This window comes from Eptatretus burgeri, chromosome 9 (genome assembly GCF_056783735.1).
Source record: "Eptatretus burgeri isolate ZD-2024b chromosome 9, Ebu_testis_v1, whole genome shotgun sequence".
NCBI classification, from domain to species: domain Eukaryota; kingdom Metazoa; phylum Chordata; class Myxini; order Myxiniformes; family Myxinidae; genus Eptatretus; species Eptatretus burgeri.
The window spans coordinates 40,816,700-40,831,998 of NC_140969.1; the positions used below are offsets into that span (position 1 = coordinate 40,816,700).

Here is a 15,299-nt window from a genome sequence, read left to right on the forward strand (position 1 = left end):
GTACGTACGTTAAATGTTTCACATGATTTTTACATCGACTTTCTTTATTTCAACATAATTTAAGTACTCCTCCGAGAAGATAATGTATCACGACAAGTCGTATTTCTGTTTCAGCGACGTCTGAGTACTTTAGTTTAAAAAAAAAATATATATATAATTCCAACGGAAAACTGTATTCTGGAGATCAGCTTGGAAAACAGATATCGACCAAACACACCGCTCCTAACTCTGCATCCACATAGCGTCATCTGTACCACAGTGAACAGCAAGATAAAGTAAAAACTGAAAATAAAAAAGACTGTACAAGTGAAACGAGGAACAAAATCTGTGCAAGGAATATTAATAAAAATGTTTTTATAATGACATGAGTAAAATGCACAGGTTTTTTTTTTCTCCCCAATTAAAGAGGTCACAAGCACACACCATATATAGTATGTCGGGGGCCAGTGGGACTTACCTTGGAACCCCCCCACCCCCTCTGCGACAATTATTCACTGATACCACAGTGTTCATATATATTCAAAGTATCAGAAAAAAGATGTTCCCAGAAAAATAACTCATTTACACTATGCTTTATTAAGCCGTTTCAATTTTTGCATGTAATTAAGCTATCCAAACATTATTCTACATCTCTGACAACAAAGGAAATATGTTCACTCTATTCCTTGACCCTCCAAACATATGTGTAGATTGCTCATTTACAAATTTCCATGTACCAGATGTTGAGATATTTTCGAAAATGAGAATTTCCATAATGGCGGATCCTAATTAGCATATCAATGCATTTAAAATTATTTCCACTACTTTTACTCAAACAGAAAATAGTTATGTTTCCCTTAAACACCAAGAGACATCATGAGTCGCAGTTATGTATTATATCAGGCCAAGGTAATTGATTCTCTTGATCAATCTGATTTCGCATGATTTTCGAACGATTCATTGTGCTTTGTATTTTATGCTAATTAGCCTACTTTAAAAAAATTCAAAAATTTTAATACATTTTTCGCCAACCTGGCTTGTATCTGGCAACACGTAATGTTTTTTTGACAAAAAACTGACATGTGTGGTAATTACAAGGAAAGAAAATGGAAATTCTTGCATTTTTGTGGGAATTTTTGTCTTCAAGTCAAATTTAATTAACATGCAAATGAGCTAATTAGCATAAGCAAAATATATTTTAATACGTAAATGTATAAGCTTCAATTTGACACCAATTTTGTGATTTTATGTTTATATTTGACGGAGATATTGACATTTTGCCGATCATTGTGAGATTCGCCTATTTTTGATTGGTTGCCATGGAAACAGCTTAATAAAGCATCGTGCAAATGAGTTATTTTTCTGGGAACATCTTTTTTCTGATACTTGTGATATATATGAACACTGTGGTATCAGTGAAAAATTGTCGCGGGGGGGGGTGCAAGTTAGGTCCCACTGGCCCCCGGCCTATATACATATATAGTGTTGCGAATTCGCGCCTGCCGGCGTGCGATCCGCCACCCGACTCGAATGGCGGCCGCCTCGCCCACCGGAACGGACAATTCTGTCGTGACCCTCTCGGAACAATGCCGGGAAATAGTCACGGGTGGGGGTTTAACCCCACCGCGACCGTGCCAATTGCCCACCCGCGCAGGATAGGGTTGCTCGCCAAATTCGATCTACCTAAGTACCCGCGCGGATGGTCGACCGGGCGATCGTACCTCGCCGCAGGCTGACTTCAGACACGAACCGCTTAAGCGGTCCGTTCCGTGCTATCGGGATAACCGAGCGGTGTTATTGTCAGCCTCGACAGTTCCGATTAATTATCGGGCGTATTAAGCCCACTACGAACCCTTTACGTGAAGCAGGATGGAGGGTCAATAAAGAAAAGACGAAGCGAAACGGGAAAACAGTTCACACAATGCACATTTATTACGCGACACACGGAAAGCACACATATACAGCCAAACAGTCAAAATGCACATGTAGCAGTTACAACAAGAGAAACAATGACGTAGAGTGACTACCGACTACGCCTACACACGGCAACACTTATACAGTTCTACTTTACAGACGTCGCCAACACACATTTACTCAAAAGCAAAGGAAAGAAGCCACCCTCATAGACAAGGGGGCAGACGGGCCTGTAGGCCAATATGCGCGCGTGACCTGAAGGAGCGGCCAGGTCCGCGAGACCGGGTGGATCCTACCCTCGTCTTCATGACGCGTTGGCGGATGAGCCGCAGATGTGGCCGCGTGGCTGTGCCCCGACTCCGTGCTCCTTGGCGGGTTTCGTTGGCACGACGTTTGGAGTGGGGTGGGAACGGGGCCCCCTTTGTTGCACTATCTCAGCGCGGGGGAAAAGGGGGAATTGTTGATGCCCTGGGGGAGGGAGAAAGGCTGGCTGGCTTGGGTCCCGCGGCAAGCGATCTCCCACCGCGACCTCGTCGCCGACCTGCTCACCTCGGACCAGAGCTCCTTGGCCTCTTCCCCCAACTCTCCTCAGCCGACTGCAGAACCCAACTCGATGCCTTCGCCACCCGACTCCACTCTCTGCCACACTCTGCTGCTGCCACACTCTGCTGCTACCACACTCTGCCCTCCAACCAAAAACTGACTCTGCCCCCTATTCGCCTTGTGCTCGCCGTTTTATAGGCCGGCAGGAGAAACAATATGCAAATTTCCGGATCAGGATCATATCGGGGGCGGAGCCACGCTCGCCCATTGGACGGAGGAAAAGTGGGCGTGAACCTCCCCTGATCCTAGAATTTGCATATATCGATTTCACACCGACGCGCCTGGAGGCGGGGCCAAGCCGCTCCGCGCTTGCTAATTGGACGGATCAGAAGTGGGCGTGTAGCGTTCCTGATCCGGATTCTGCCTCGGAAAGGCCGCTATTTACACTCGCGGCTCGGTGCGTATCTTGAACGAGCCCAAGACAGCCCACGCTCAGTGTTCACAGGTGGTGCGGGAATGGCCATAGAAGGAGAGAGGTGAAGGTGGTGGAGGGTCTATCGGTGGTGGTTTGATGGTTATGGCGGTTGAGACGTGGTTGGTTCAAAATAAAGATAGAAGAGAAAACGGCTATCTGAAAGCATCGCAGCCCGAATGAATCACATAAATTCCCTCGAAACAACGGGTTTGGGGCTAACTACACATGTACTTAGAGTTATCTCACCTACGGGCCCTGAATGGTGGTTTGCGAATTTCCACAGCCGTAACAATATATATATATATATATATATATATATATATATATATATATATATATATATATATATATATATATATATATTTGCTTCTTTTTTCAACACCCAATCACATCTATGTCAAATTTGAGGGAACATACAATTAGCACTCACCTCATAAATTATCCCCTGTTACCTGGGAACTTTATAATTAACCCCCCCCCCTGCTCTTATTGCCAAAGAAAGCTGCAGAAAGCAACCAAGAAAAGCCACACAAGGTAAGCCCTTTGCTGTTTCAAACCCCACATGGGTTCCTCTACAGCTGCAGACAATCACAAGTAGTACATCCTGTATATAATCGTCACCATAAAAATAACTGAACATGTAGAATTAATGACGTAATTATTGGGCTGTTCCAGCATTCATTCCAATTCCTTTTTTTTTTGCAACAAGGGATGTACAGAATGCCTGATTACAGGTTTCCATGTAAAGTAATTCTCTCTTTCAATAATCGTTCAGCACATGCAACTCATGCATGCTTAGGTTTTTCGAGGTGACACGAGGCATCCTGAACAAGTTCAAAACAATCTTTCTGAGATATCAGTCCATGGATCATCCAAAAATACACTGATTACATTACTTAACTTGTAGGGTACTTGGGAGAGTGCATACCTAATCCCAGATCCATATCGTCACCAAAATCTTAATCAATAATTATTCTCTGTCACACACTCAACCTTTCCACCAATTTCTTCTGAATTTGTCCATAACTTTTTAAGACGTCATGTTACATATAGTTTTAGTCCTATCTCTCAATGGTAAAGCATCACTTAAAAATTCTAGTATCTGGATCATCATATCACCAAAATCTAATCAGTTCAACCTTGTCACACACCCAACCTGTCCACCAAATTTTAGCACAATCCATCCAAAACCTTTTGAGATATCCTGCACACAAACAGACAAACAAGCAGTCATAGACTGGTACTTACGAAATCGTCAACTTGACCACTGACCTTGTCTAATAAAAGCTGTCTCGAGAGAACGTAGCGACGCAAACCAGAAGTTTCTAAGATGATTCTGTACCAAACCATCAAAAATCGAATGTTTTCGATGTTTGACCTCACTGTGACCTTGACCTTTGACCGATTTTGACCAAAATCTAACCAGCGCTCGCCACCACTCTCCTGAATCACGTGGTGTAATTTGACATTGGTAGCTTCTTCTGTTCTCGAGTTATCGTGCCTACAAACAAACAAACAAACAAGCAGTCATAGACTGGTACTGACCAAATCGTCAACTTGACCTCTGACCTTGTCCAATAAAAGCTCTCTCTTGAGAAGGTAGCGACACAAACCAGAAGTTTCTACGATGATTCTGTACCAAACCATCAAAAATCGAATGTTTTGGATGTTTGACCTCACTGTGACCTTGACCTTTGACCGATTTTGACCAAAATATAATCAGCGCTAGCCATCACCCTCCTGAATCACGTGGTTTAATTTGACATTGGAAGCTTCTTCCGTTCTCGAGTTATCTGTACCAAACCATCAAAAATCGAATATTTGACCTCACCGTGACCTTGACCTTGACCGATTTTGACCAAAATCTAATCAGCACCAGCCATCACCCTCCTGAATCACGTGGTGTAATTTGACATTGGTAGCTTCTTCCGTTCTCGAGTTATTGTGCCTACAAACAAACAAACAAACAAATAGAAACGGAAGGCATCAATATATACTGAACAAAAATATAAACACACCAACCTAAATATCTAAGTCAAGATTGCCATGATGGGAAAATGGTCAAACTGATGATATGTTTGAGCAATGGTTCCTTTGTTTTGCTCAAGACAGATGTTCCCATTGAAATTGACCACTCTGAGTGTGTGGACTCACACATTGAGTAATCCTTCCCATGAGCACCATGGGGCTTGACAGAGTGATGGTCAGTGAGCGTGACCAGGACACAAACACTCCCTATAGCTTGCCCTATAAAAGGCCTCCCCAAAATGTGGACTGGTGCCAAATGTCAACATGCCACAGATGTCACAAATCTTGAGGGAGCGCGCCATTGGCATGCTGAATGCTGGGACGTCAGTACGGGCCGTTGCAGCACACTTCAATGTCCACCACTCCACCATTAGCCACCTGAGAACGCGCCTCAGAGAGACTGGAAGCACCGTGAACCGCCCACATGTCCGGCGACCACGTGTGACCACCGCCGGTCAGGATCGTCACATGAGGCTGCAACATCTCCGGGATCGACTCCGACCGGCCACGAGGACTGCCGATGAGACTGTCGGGCTGCATAACAGGCGCATTTCAGCCCAGACGGTGCGTAACCGCTTGAGGGAGGCCAACCTCCGAGCCTGCCGACCACACCGGGGACTCGACCTCACTGCAGTCCGGCGTCAGACCCGACTGAACTGGGCCAATGTTCACTTGCGCTGGACCCTCGCACGATGGAGGAGAGTGCTGTTCACCGATGAGTCGCGGTTCCAGCTGTATCGGGCTGATGGCGGACTCCGCGTCTGGCGTCGGGCTGGGGAGCGCTACACTGACGCCAATGTCCTTCGTCGGGTGTCACACGGTGGTGCCAGTGTTATGGTGTGGGCAGGCATATGCCATGGAGAGCGCACTCGGCTTCATTTCATTGAAGGCAACTTGAACGGGCAGCGGTACAGGGACGAGATACTCAGACCCATCGTCGTGCCGTTTGTGCGCCTTCACCATGTGACGTTTCAGCACGACAATGCTCGCCCCCATGTTGCCAGGATCTGCATGGACTTCCTCGGTGAGAAGGACATTGATGTCCTCGACTGGCCTCCATATTCTCCCGACATGTCGCCCTTCGAGCACTTTTGGGACGTTCTTGATCGACGCGTACGACAACGTTACGCAGTCCCAGAGAACGTCCGCCAGCTCCGTGTGGCTCTCCAGGAGGAATGGGAAAACATCCCTCAGGCCACCATCGATAATCTGCTGATGTCCATGCGCCGGAGATGCACTGCTCTGCGCGACGCCAACGGTGGTCACACCCGCTACTGACTGTGTGAACTCTGACAGTGACACCTCGGTTGTGTCGGCTGTTGTAGCGCAAAGACTGTCGCCAGAATTCTCAAGGAACTCTTTGAAATTTAATTCTCAATTGTCATGGATTCTATAACCAAATTGTTGTGAAGATTTAGTATTAATGAGTTCGAGGTAAAATAGTAACAATCGCTTGGTGCGTTTATATTTTTGTTCAGTATACTTACGAAATCTTTAGCTTTCGTAAGTAACAAGAACAAGACGTCGTGCAGAGCACGATATTTGCAAAATCTACCCTACTCTCCAAAGGTTGCCATGGATACATCAAATTGTCCATTTCATTAAGATTCAAATTGGCAATCTTAATTAAAGCTCAAGTAAATCAGATGAAAATTGATAAATTTTCAGATTGAAATGAATGATTTTAGAAGTTTCACCTTGAGTTCACCTTTGACCTTTTGATCTCAAAAATAGTTGGATTGCCAATTCAGGAATGTACTATGCAATTGCTGTTTAAATTTCAAGTCAATCGGATGAAAATTGACGATTTTTCAGATAAAAATTGATGATTTTAGAAATTTGACCTTGCATTGACCTTTGACCTTGCAACCTCAAAAATAGTTGGTTTTCCAATCCAGTGATACAATATGCAAATCTTGTTCAAATTTCAAGTCAATCGGATTTAAAAAAAAATGACGATTTTAGAAAATCGACCTCAAGATGACCTTTGACCTCAAAATTAATCAGCTTCTCAGGTGAGACGACCTCTACAACTTGGTAAAGTTTCATAACGATCAGTTTGGAATTGTGATCTGTAGGTGACAGACAGATAGACAAACAAACAGACAGAAAGGGGTGAAAACATTACCCCTGTCGATTGCAGATGGCAGAGGTAACAATCCATTACAATATCAGGTCTGTCACAAAATGAGAGGAATCAAATAATTGGATACCTTCAAGCAGGGTCTTACATAAACAATAATGCAAGTCTCTTTAACGTGAAGAGAGTAACTGTTTATGACCTCAGAAGACATAAGGCCACTGGATCAACAAGAGATATACCAAGAAGTGGATGCCCCGGGATAAAATTGGACCGAGACATTCTCATCTAAGCAGTCGTTTTTAAACTGGCCAGAGAGGATGATAAAAACACTCCCTGCACATCACAGGATAAGTGTCAACACCATCCTGAGGCATCTCTCCATGTCCATCAAATCCATGCTCGTTGTCCTGTTCAGTGTCCAAGACTTGCACCGTGACACATCCAAGCACACTTGTAGTGGTCAAAGCAGTGCATTTGATGGACATGGAGGCAATGGGCAAGTGTTATGTCCAGTGATGAATGCAGGTTTCTCCTTGAAAGGAATGATGGCCGTGCATGGTTCGACAGGATTTGCAATGAGCGATATACCCTAGTCTGCGTGGAGAAAGCTACAAATTTTGGACGTGAAAGTGTCATGACGTGGGGTGGTAATGCCAAAACCTTTGCACCAACTTGATCGTTATCCATGGCAATCTGACAGCAGATCGATACATGAATGAGATGTTACAGTAACTTGTGTAGCCTACCTTCAACAACATGATCTCGGAATCATATTTATGCACAATAATGCTCTTGCTCACACGGTCGTTCGAACAAGGAACGTTCTTCTCAATGCCAACGTCAATTTCACATGACACCCTGGCCTGGCATCTCCCCAGATTTAAATCCACTTGAACATTTCTGTGATATCATGGATCATTACGTTAGAACTTTGATTAGCCAACCAAAGACTCTTGAGCTGGACCAGGAGTTGATTCAGGCATGGAATGCCATTCCCCAGACTCAGATATGAGTGCTCATACGGTTAATGTGATGACGATGCAATGCAATGATTGCTTGCTACCAGAAGTTGACATACCCGGTATTGAGAATTTTACTTCCACGTTGGATCCCCATGTGAAAACCTTCACCACAACGCAGCATTACATGATGAGGTCACAATGAAATGGACATGTAATTATTCATCATTGATCTCTGTCAGAGGTTTACCCCTCATCTGTGTCCCATGATGTTCCATAAATAAATTGCATCAACAACAATCACGAATTCGGTTTTGTTTTTTTAGTGGCAGAGAGCGCACACGGATGAAGGAACACTTTCTCTATCATCGAGGTGTGGCGGTCTCGTTCCTCGATCATCTTGTACATCTACGTACGTTTTAGTAAAGGTCAATTCATTTTTTGAGAATTTTATTTGGGTTTTGATAAAATCATTTACATTTCAAAATCACAAACCAAAAAAACCAAATGTGTCAGCAATGTGTTCGAGCTGCAGAATTATGTAGTTCAAAACTACTGACCACAAGTAAACAGCAAAAGTTTATTGTTGATCATTTTCTTGCACATGAAAAGGTTTTGCATTCATTTTAAAGCCTCTCAATTATTACATTACAAATCATAAAGCTTATCTTTAAATGTAGCATCCTGGCACCACTGAAAGTAGTTTTCCTTTTCCAAAACTATAAAAAAAAAACTTAAAATAAAAGCCAATGGGGGTTACCTATGTTGTGGAATTCAGCGAATCCCAAACAAAACTTTGTTTTTGCGTTGGTCTATAAACATATCCTTTGGGATTTGAGGCCATCTGGAGTTACACATGCAAAATGTAATAATTTTTGATCCACGCCACCCACCTCTTACCAAATATTCCTCTCTTGGTCTTGTCTTCTCCTGGCCTCCTTTTCCTTCTTCCATTCCTTTCTCCTCCATTCTCCACACTTTTTTTTTTAGGTGTATGGTTGTTTGAGCACGTGTGTAACTGCATAATCAATATCTATTTGAAACTATTGTCTCAAATTTTTCAAAGTCTATCCGCACACCCTTCTTTGCATGTGGATTTTAGTAGACCCTTTCATGATACAAAATATCAAGCGCATTATTTGTTGAGAGGTAAGCATCATTAGGTCATCTGCACGACTGGATTCATTGAGGAGTAAGTGCCGTGAGGCTGACTTCCCCGTAGACGTGAGGAAGCTGAGGGCAGTCAAGGCTTGCGAGCAAAACAGCTGGGCCAGGCCTAACAGCCACGACAGGCACCTGCAGGTTGATTGCCTTACCCTCTTCCACCACCCTGAAATGGACGTAATGCAGTAGCATGATTGTCTGGGATCAGCCACAGCTATGTACAGTATATAGGACCACGACAATGATCATAAATATCGTTCTAAGAAAAGTCAGTTCATTTGTAGTCAGTTCAATGCACCTTATAATGCATACGATGCATAAGTGTGAGAACTTGCATTGAAGGATCTTTGTTAATCACAGTTATTTTGCTGTGTCATTGTAAGTATTAATAGCCATCAGAATATATATTGCATAAACATTAACTGGAGCTGGGGTATGAGGGGCATTGTGGAGCTGGTAAAATAATCCAGATGTTTCACAAAGATTGGATCTATCAATTGGATGTGGGGTTAAGTGGAGGTTGTTGGAGTAAGGAAATGATGTGAAAACACATTACCCCAACTTAATACAGCTGGGCACACAAAGTCCTGCTCCCTCCAATCTGAGCACCGCGTCATTCAGATGGCACGGAATCGGGTTCAGGAAGCTCAGCTCAGCCACAGCCTCACGATTCACGTGCACTTCCTGAGGGAGCTGAAGGATTGGACAATTGAATGAAATATCAGAAGAAGAAAGATCATTAAGATCAGTGAATCACATGAAAGGAAGAAGAGGAGAAAGGGAAACAGAGAGACTGCTTACGGAGATATGGAGTCGTGGAGAGCGTAAGCGGTATGTACGAAGGTGAAGCAAAGCTTGACCCGTTTTGGCTACTTGAACACTGACCGACAAGACCATAGAAAAGTGGTCCACCAGAAAGGAAAGATATTCTTTGGGTTTTACCTTCAGGCAAACCGATTTTTCTGTGGAAAAATGTAAAAATGTTATTACCACCACCACCACCAAAGGTGGACGGAGGTTATCTTTTCACCCACGTCTGTCTGTCTGTCTGTCTGTCTGTGAACAGGATATCTCAAAAAGTTGTGAACAGATTTAGATGCAATTTCGTGGACAGGTTGGGTGTGAGACAAGGACAAAATGATTAGATTTTGGTGAAGATCCAGATCCAGATTGGAGAATTTTTTAATTTTAAGTGATTCTTCACCCTTGAGAGGTGGGGAAAAAACCAATATATAGCATTATATTTCATAAAGTTGTGGACGAGTTATGACAAAACGAGGTGGATGAGTTGGGACCATACTCTGGGGCAAAGCATCGGTGCTGCCCCAGCAGTCTCCTGGGCTATTGGGCACAATTATGGACAGGTCATCACTTCAACACAGGATACCAAGCTGGTACTCATTTTGCCAACCTCAGACAGATGACAGGCTTAGTCAACCTCACCTGGTATTAATTAAACAGCAAAGCAGGATTTGAACTCAGGACCCCAGGATTCCAAGCCCACCACTCAAGCCAATAAGCCAACACCAGGAGGTGACACGAACAAGCCGATTTGTTTTTGATTCAGATCCGAATGCAGATTCGGCCTCTCATTGGGATACAAAGTGTAAACTGTTCAGCCTGGCGGATGTATGTGTCTTGTGCTTTTTGTGTGGCGTGAGTTGCTAATCAAGGTGGTCAGCCAAGTGCTGGTCTAGTTTTTGATGTTGTTATTATTATTATTATCATCATTATTATTCCTGAAATAATTTTACAAAACATTCACCTTCCATTGTTGTGGAGTTTTTGAAATCAAAGCAAAATTTAGGGGCATGTGGGACAACCATGAAAGTCAGCTTTGGTTCTTATCTCAAGAAGCACCGATTTCAACAGTAAGAGTTCTTTTCTCTGACACCAAGCTAAGATCATCATCGGATTTTTCATATGTAAGGAGTCTCCAAGGATCTATATAACTGCATTTTTGATCAAACAGACAACAATCAAATGACATTAACTGCACTGGATCACATACACCGTAGCACATGGAGAACATGGTTTAAAGTCCTCACCCTCGCCTGGCATGATATCAATCTTCACGCATTCTTCTCGGACCTTGCCCAACAGCAAACCAGTGTATGTTGAGGCATAACCTCGTACACACACCTGCACTTCACGGCGTTTCCCTTTTGGCTTCCCATGAGAAAGCAACACAAGAGCCTCAAAATCACTTCCCAGTAGGACACCATCGTCTACCTTCACCATCATAGCCAAATCAGCCCCGCTATCTCTGGTTTCAAGCTCCGCAGAAATCAAGTGGTCAATCTTCTTCTGATGGATATTTTCAGCTGAAGATGAAACCACAGTGCTTTCTGCCCGCCTGGGTCCATCATGTTCAGGGTGGTTTAGTGAGGATCCGACTGCTTGTACGGCTTTGCGAACAGCCTCCCGCTCCTCGGATGATCCTGAACAGGTGAAATAGATGTTGATTTAGTAAGTGCTCCATCACTATATGTTGAAAAAAAAATCTCTCATTCGACCATTTCTCTTTTGATTATTTTTTTTTTTTAGGAGTGTATTTTTGTGCGAGTGTCATCTTCAGAGCATTTATGCATTTTCGAGAGCATGACCTTCAGGATATTTGTACAAGTGTGTAATGTCCTCTCTCTGGTTGCTTCCCACTGCTTTGGTGCTGATAGCCTTTCCCACACCATCACTGTCTACAAGCAGGTGCTTCATGCTCCCATCACGCTTGCGCTCCCAGAACACGCGATCTGAGTTCACCTGTTAAGGCACGCAACATCACAAGAGGGATGCATTTAAAAAAAGAGAAATCAAACCACAGCAAAGTCGACGGTGTGCCATCGCAAATCCCCATGCTTCCCAACTCAAGCAAAGTTGAAAGATGTCAAAAAGTTCCATCAGGAATGACCCAATGTCAAACATCGAGTTAAAACTTTTTTTTCCCCAGTTAAAAGAGTCCTGACACCCTGGAGTATGAACAGGCGGTCAAATGCAAAAAAATCATTGCATATATCATGCGCCCGCAATGTTGATTGCATATACAAGATTTCATTTTTTAAAAAAATGCTTTAAAATACGTATGCCCATAATTGCATCATCAGTTTTTTGGTTCCGTCCCCAGAGGGTGGGACCAAAATTGATACTACTTTCACACTTTCTTGCCACGTGGTGATCATAACTACCAAGTTTGGTAAATTTCTGCACAACCGTTTCGGAGGAGATATCATGACGGACGGACAGACAGATGAACGGATGCAACTACGGGCACACGGAGGGACAGAGTCAATTACGATGAATCCTACTTTTGCCACGACAGCTTTGTTATGATTTTTCTTTCAGCAGAGTGCTAATGCACAGACACAGTCTTATCTAACCTTAAACTTCATCCATTATCCATTCTACATCAACCCGAGTGCACCACAGGTTCGTTAATAAAACTTCTCTTTATTAACCTCCTTCAGTTCAGGCTTTCTGCTTTACCTGCAACCACTTATTCCTCTCTTCCCCATCTTGAAAACTGCTTCCCAATTGTCAGTCCAATGTCAATTATCCCTCCGGTCCTCTAAGTTGCAGCATCGCCTCAAGCCAATCCTCAGTAAATAAATAGCCTCGAGTGGGTTGACGGTCAGCTCTTGAGGTTGCAGTTCAGACCTCTGCTGAATCTAAAATCTGGGAAATGTCACAGACGTTAGACTGGAGTGGATTTGGGGGAACCCCCCCCTGGGAGCCTCCCCTCATCCAAAAATCAAAGAATCTAAGACCGAGCAATCCTGTGGACCATCGGATAGAAGCGCTGTATTGGGTTTCAGAGTAATCAGTCAGTAAATAAGGGACAAGTAGGGATCCGAAACTTCAAGGGGTAACCTCACCACCCCCACCTCCCCCGGGAACCCTCCTGATCTGAAATATAAAAATTTAAGCCCGCGTGATTGTGTGGGCTACTGTCTTGTATTCATGTGTCAAGTTTCAGAGCATTCGGTTTTTAAATAATGGACAGGTAGGGATCTGACGATTTGGGGGGTAACACTCTCTGAGAGCCCCTCTGATCGGAAATCTAAAATTTAAAAATATAAGAATGAGCGATCCCATGGAACATCAAGTGGAAGAGCTGTCAAATTTCAGAATAATCGGTTGGTAAATAAGGGATGAGTAGGGGTCTGAAGTTTGGGGCGGTAACCCCCCATGGGAGCCCCCACGTTCCGAAAACTAAAAATCTAACCCTGAGCGATTGCGCGGTGTACGTTTTGTATAAATGTGTGTGTGTCATGTGACCAGGGCTGTCTCTCTGGACATATATCGACCTATCAATGCAGTCTGGTATCCTGCCTCACTCTCCAAACTATGGAATCCAAGGCCAACTACACTCTTGGATTGCTGACTTCCTCCAATCTCGTAGTCAACGTGTGACTCTCAACAGAACCATCTCTTCTCTTCTTCCTTTCAAGGCTGGCATGCCCCAGGCGGTGTTCTCGGACCCATTCTATTGCTAATCTTCATCAATGATCTCAATGACTCTGAAAAATCCTCTTTATCTCTTTGCTGATGACTCCACTCTCTTCTGTGACATCCCTCATCCTTCTGACAGACAGACACGCAGCAGCCTCTTCCTTTTCCTCAGACATTGACAAAAATCACAAACTAGTCAAACACTTGGAATCCGTCTCTCGCTTTCTGAAAGGACCGTTACGCAAATCCTTCCAGCTACTTTCTCAACAACCATCTCAAAGAGGTCCAGTTACTCAAACGCTTGGGTCTCACTCTCAGCCATGATCTCTCTTGGGCAAGCCACATTTCAAAGCCAAATGCCGACTGGGCATCTTCCGAAGCCAAATGTCGACACCCCATCATGGAAATTCCTTTCTTGGCACACCTGAGCTCCTATATACCTACAAGTCTTTCAACCGCAGTTTGATGGATTACTGCTCTCCCCTCTGGGCTGGCTACCCTGCCTTACATCTTGCTCAGCTTGACACCATGGAAACCAAGGCTTTCTAGGTCATTGGAATCTCTTGCAATAAAGTCGAGTCGATGGGCCTACACTTCACCATTGCTGACAGGTCAGTGGTCTCTCTGTCTTCTTTCACCTCATTTCTGATCTTGCACCCTCTGACCTCTCCATGCTCCCTCCCCCCCTCCCAAGTATCTGAACAATGCATGCCATCCACCAGCAACCCCCTCCGAGTGAAACTGCCTAAATCCAGGAACACTGCTCACTTCCAATCAATTATTCCTCTTTTTCCCCACCTGTGGAACGGCCTTCTACAATCTCTTCAACCTCATTCTTCCCTACCGGTGTTTAACCCTTCGTTAGTCCCATGGGGTGTTTTGGCACCCCGCATTTTTTTTACCTTTTTTAAAAATAGCAACATTATATGCATTTTCGCATTGGGGTGTGTATGCACCCCACCAGACTAACCACGTTTGAATGACACAGCAGACTAACGAAGGGTTAAGACAGCTGTTCATCACCATCATGCCATCCATCCCCCATCCAAAGCCATGATCTTCTCTACACCCATTAAACCACCCACATCCTTCCCAAAATTTTGCTTATGTATCCATCTTGTCCACACCTTGTGGTCTCCTCTACGCCTCATAGTTACTGCCATCCCTTGTTTGTCCATCTCCATCTACCTTCTCCCTCTGCCCTGCTATTGGTGTTTCCTCTCCCTCCGGCTATTCCTTTTGTTATGTTGTGTCCTGATCTGTTCTGTGTCTTGACTCTTCTTCTTTAACGTATAAAAAAAAGAAAAACAAAAATGCTCACTATTCCAGGGTATTGTATTAATTCCAAGCATTAATTCCAAATCCAGCTGTTGACCGGGTATTTTCCGTTGTGCAAGGTATTTCCTTGGCCAATCTGAACTTTTTACAACCTCCTACAAGGCCTTCATTTGCAGCTTGATGGAGTATTCCTCTCCCCGTTGGACTGGCGCCCCTGCCTTACACATTGTCCTTCTTGATGTCATGGGAAATAAGGCCCTCAAAATCATTGGGATCTCACATGATAAGGTTGGGTGTCCTGGTCTGTTACTATTGCATCACAGACAGGTTTGGTGGCCTGCGTATTCTACCCGCTCCATTTTTGGTGTTGCACCATCTGCCTTCTCTTGGCGCTTTCCCTCCAAGTTTTATGCAAGGCGCACATGGTCTG

General features: G+C 44.1%; 1 protein-coding gene across 1 annotated transcript in view; it reads right to left on the reverse strand.

Moving 5' to 3' along the window:
• Nucleotides 1-8,478: 8,478 nt before the first annotated feature.
• Nucleotides 8,479-15,299, reverse strand: part of LOC147020001 (protein-glutamine gamma-glutamyltransferase K-like) — a gene marked incomplete at its 5' end in the record, with an annotated part of 47,595 nt that continues 40,774 nt past the window's right edge. The window contains 5 exons of the mRNA XM_085894910.1: nt 8,479-9,311; nt 9,702-9,838; nt 9,947-10,107; nt 11,194-11,586; nt 11,752-11,905. Coding sequence (XP_085751036.1) covers nt 9,164-9,311; nt 9,702-9,838; nt 9,947-10,107; nt 11,194-11,586; nt 11,752-11,905 — 993 coding nt within the window. The remainder of the gene's footprint in view (nt 9,312-9,701; nt 9,839-9,946; nt 10,108-11,193; nt 11,587-11,751; nt 11,906-15,299) is intronic.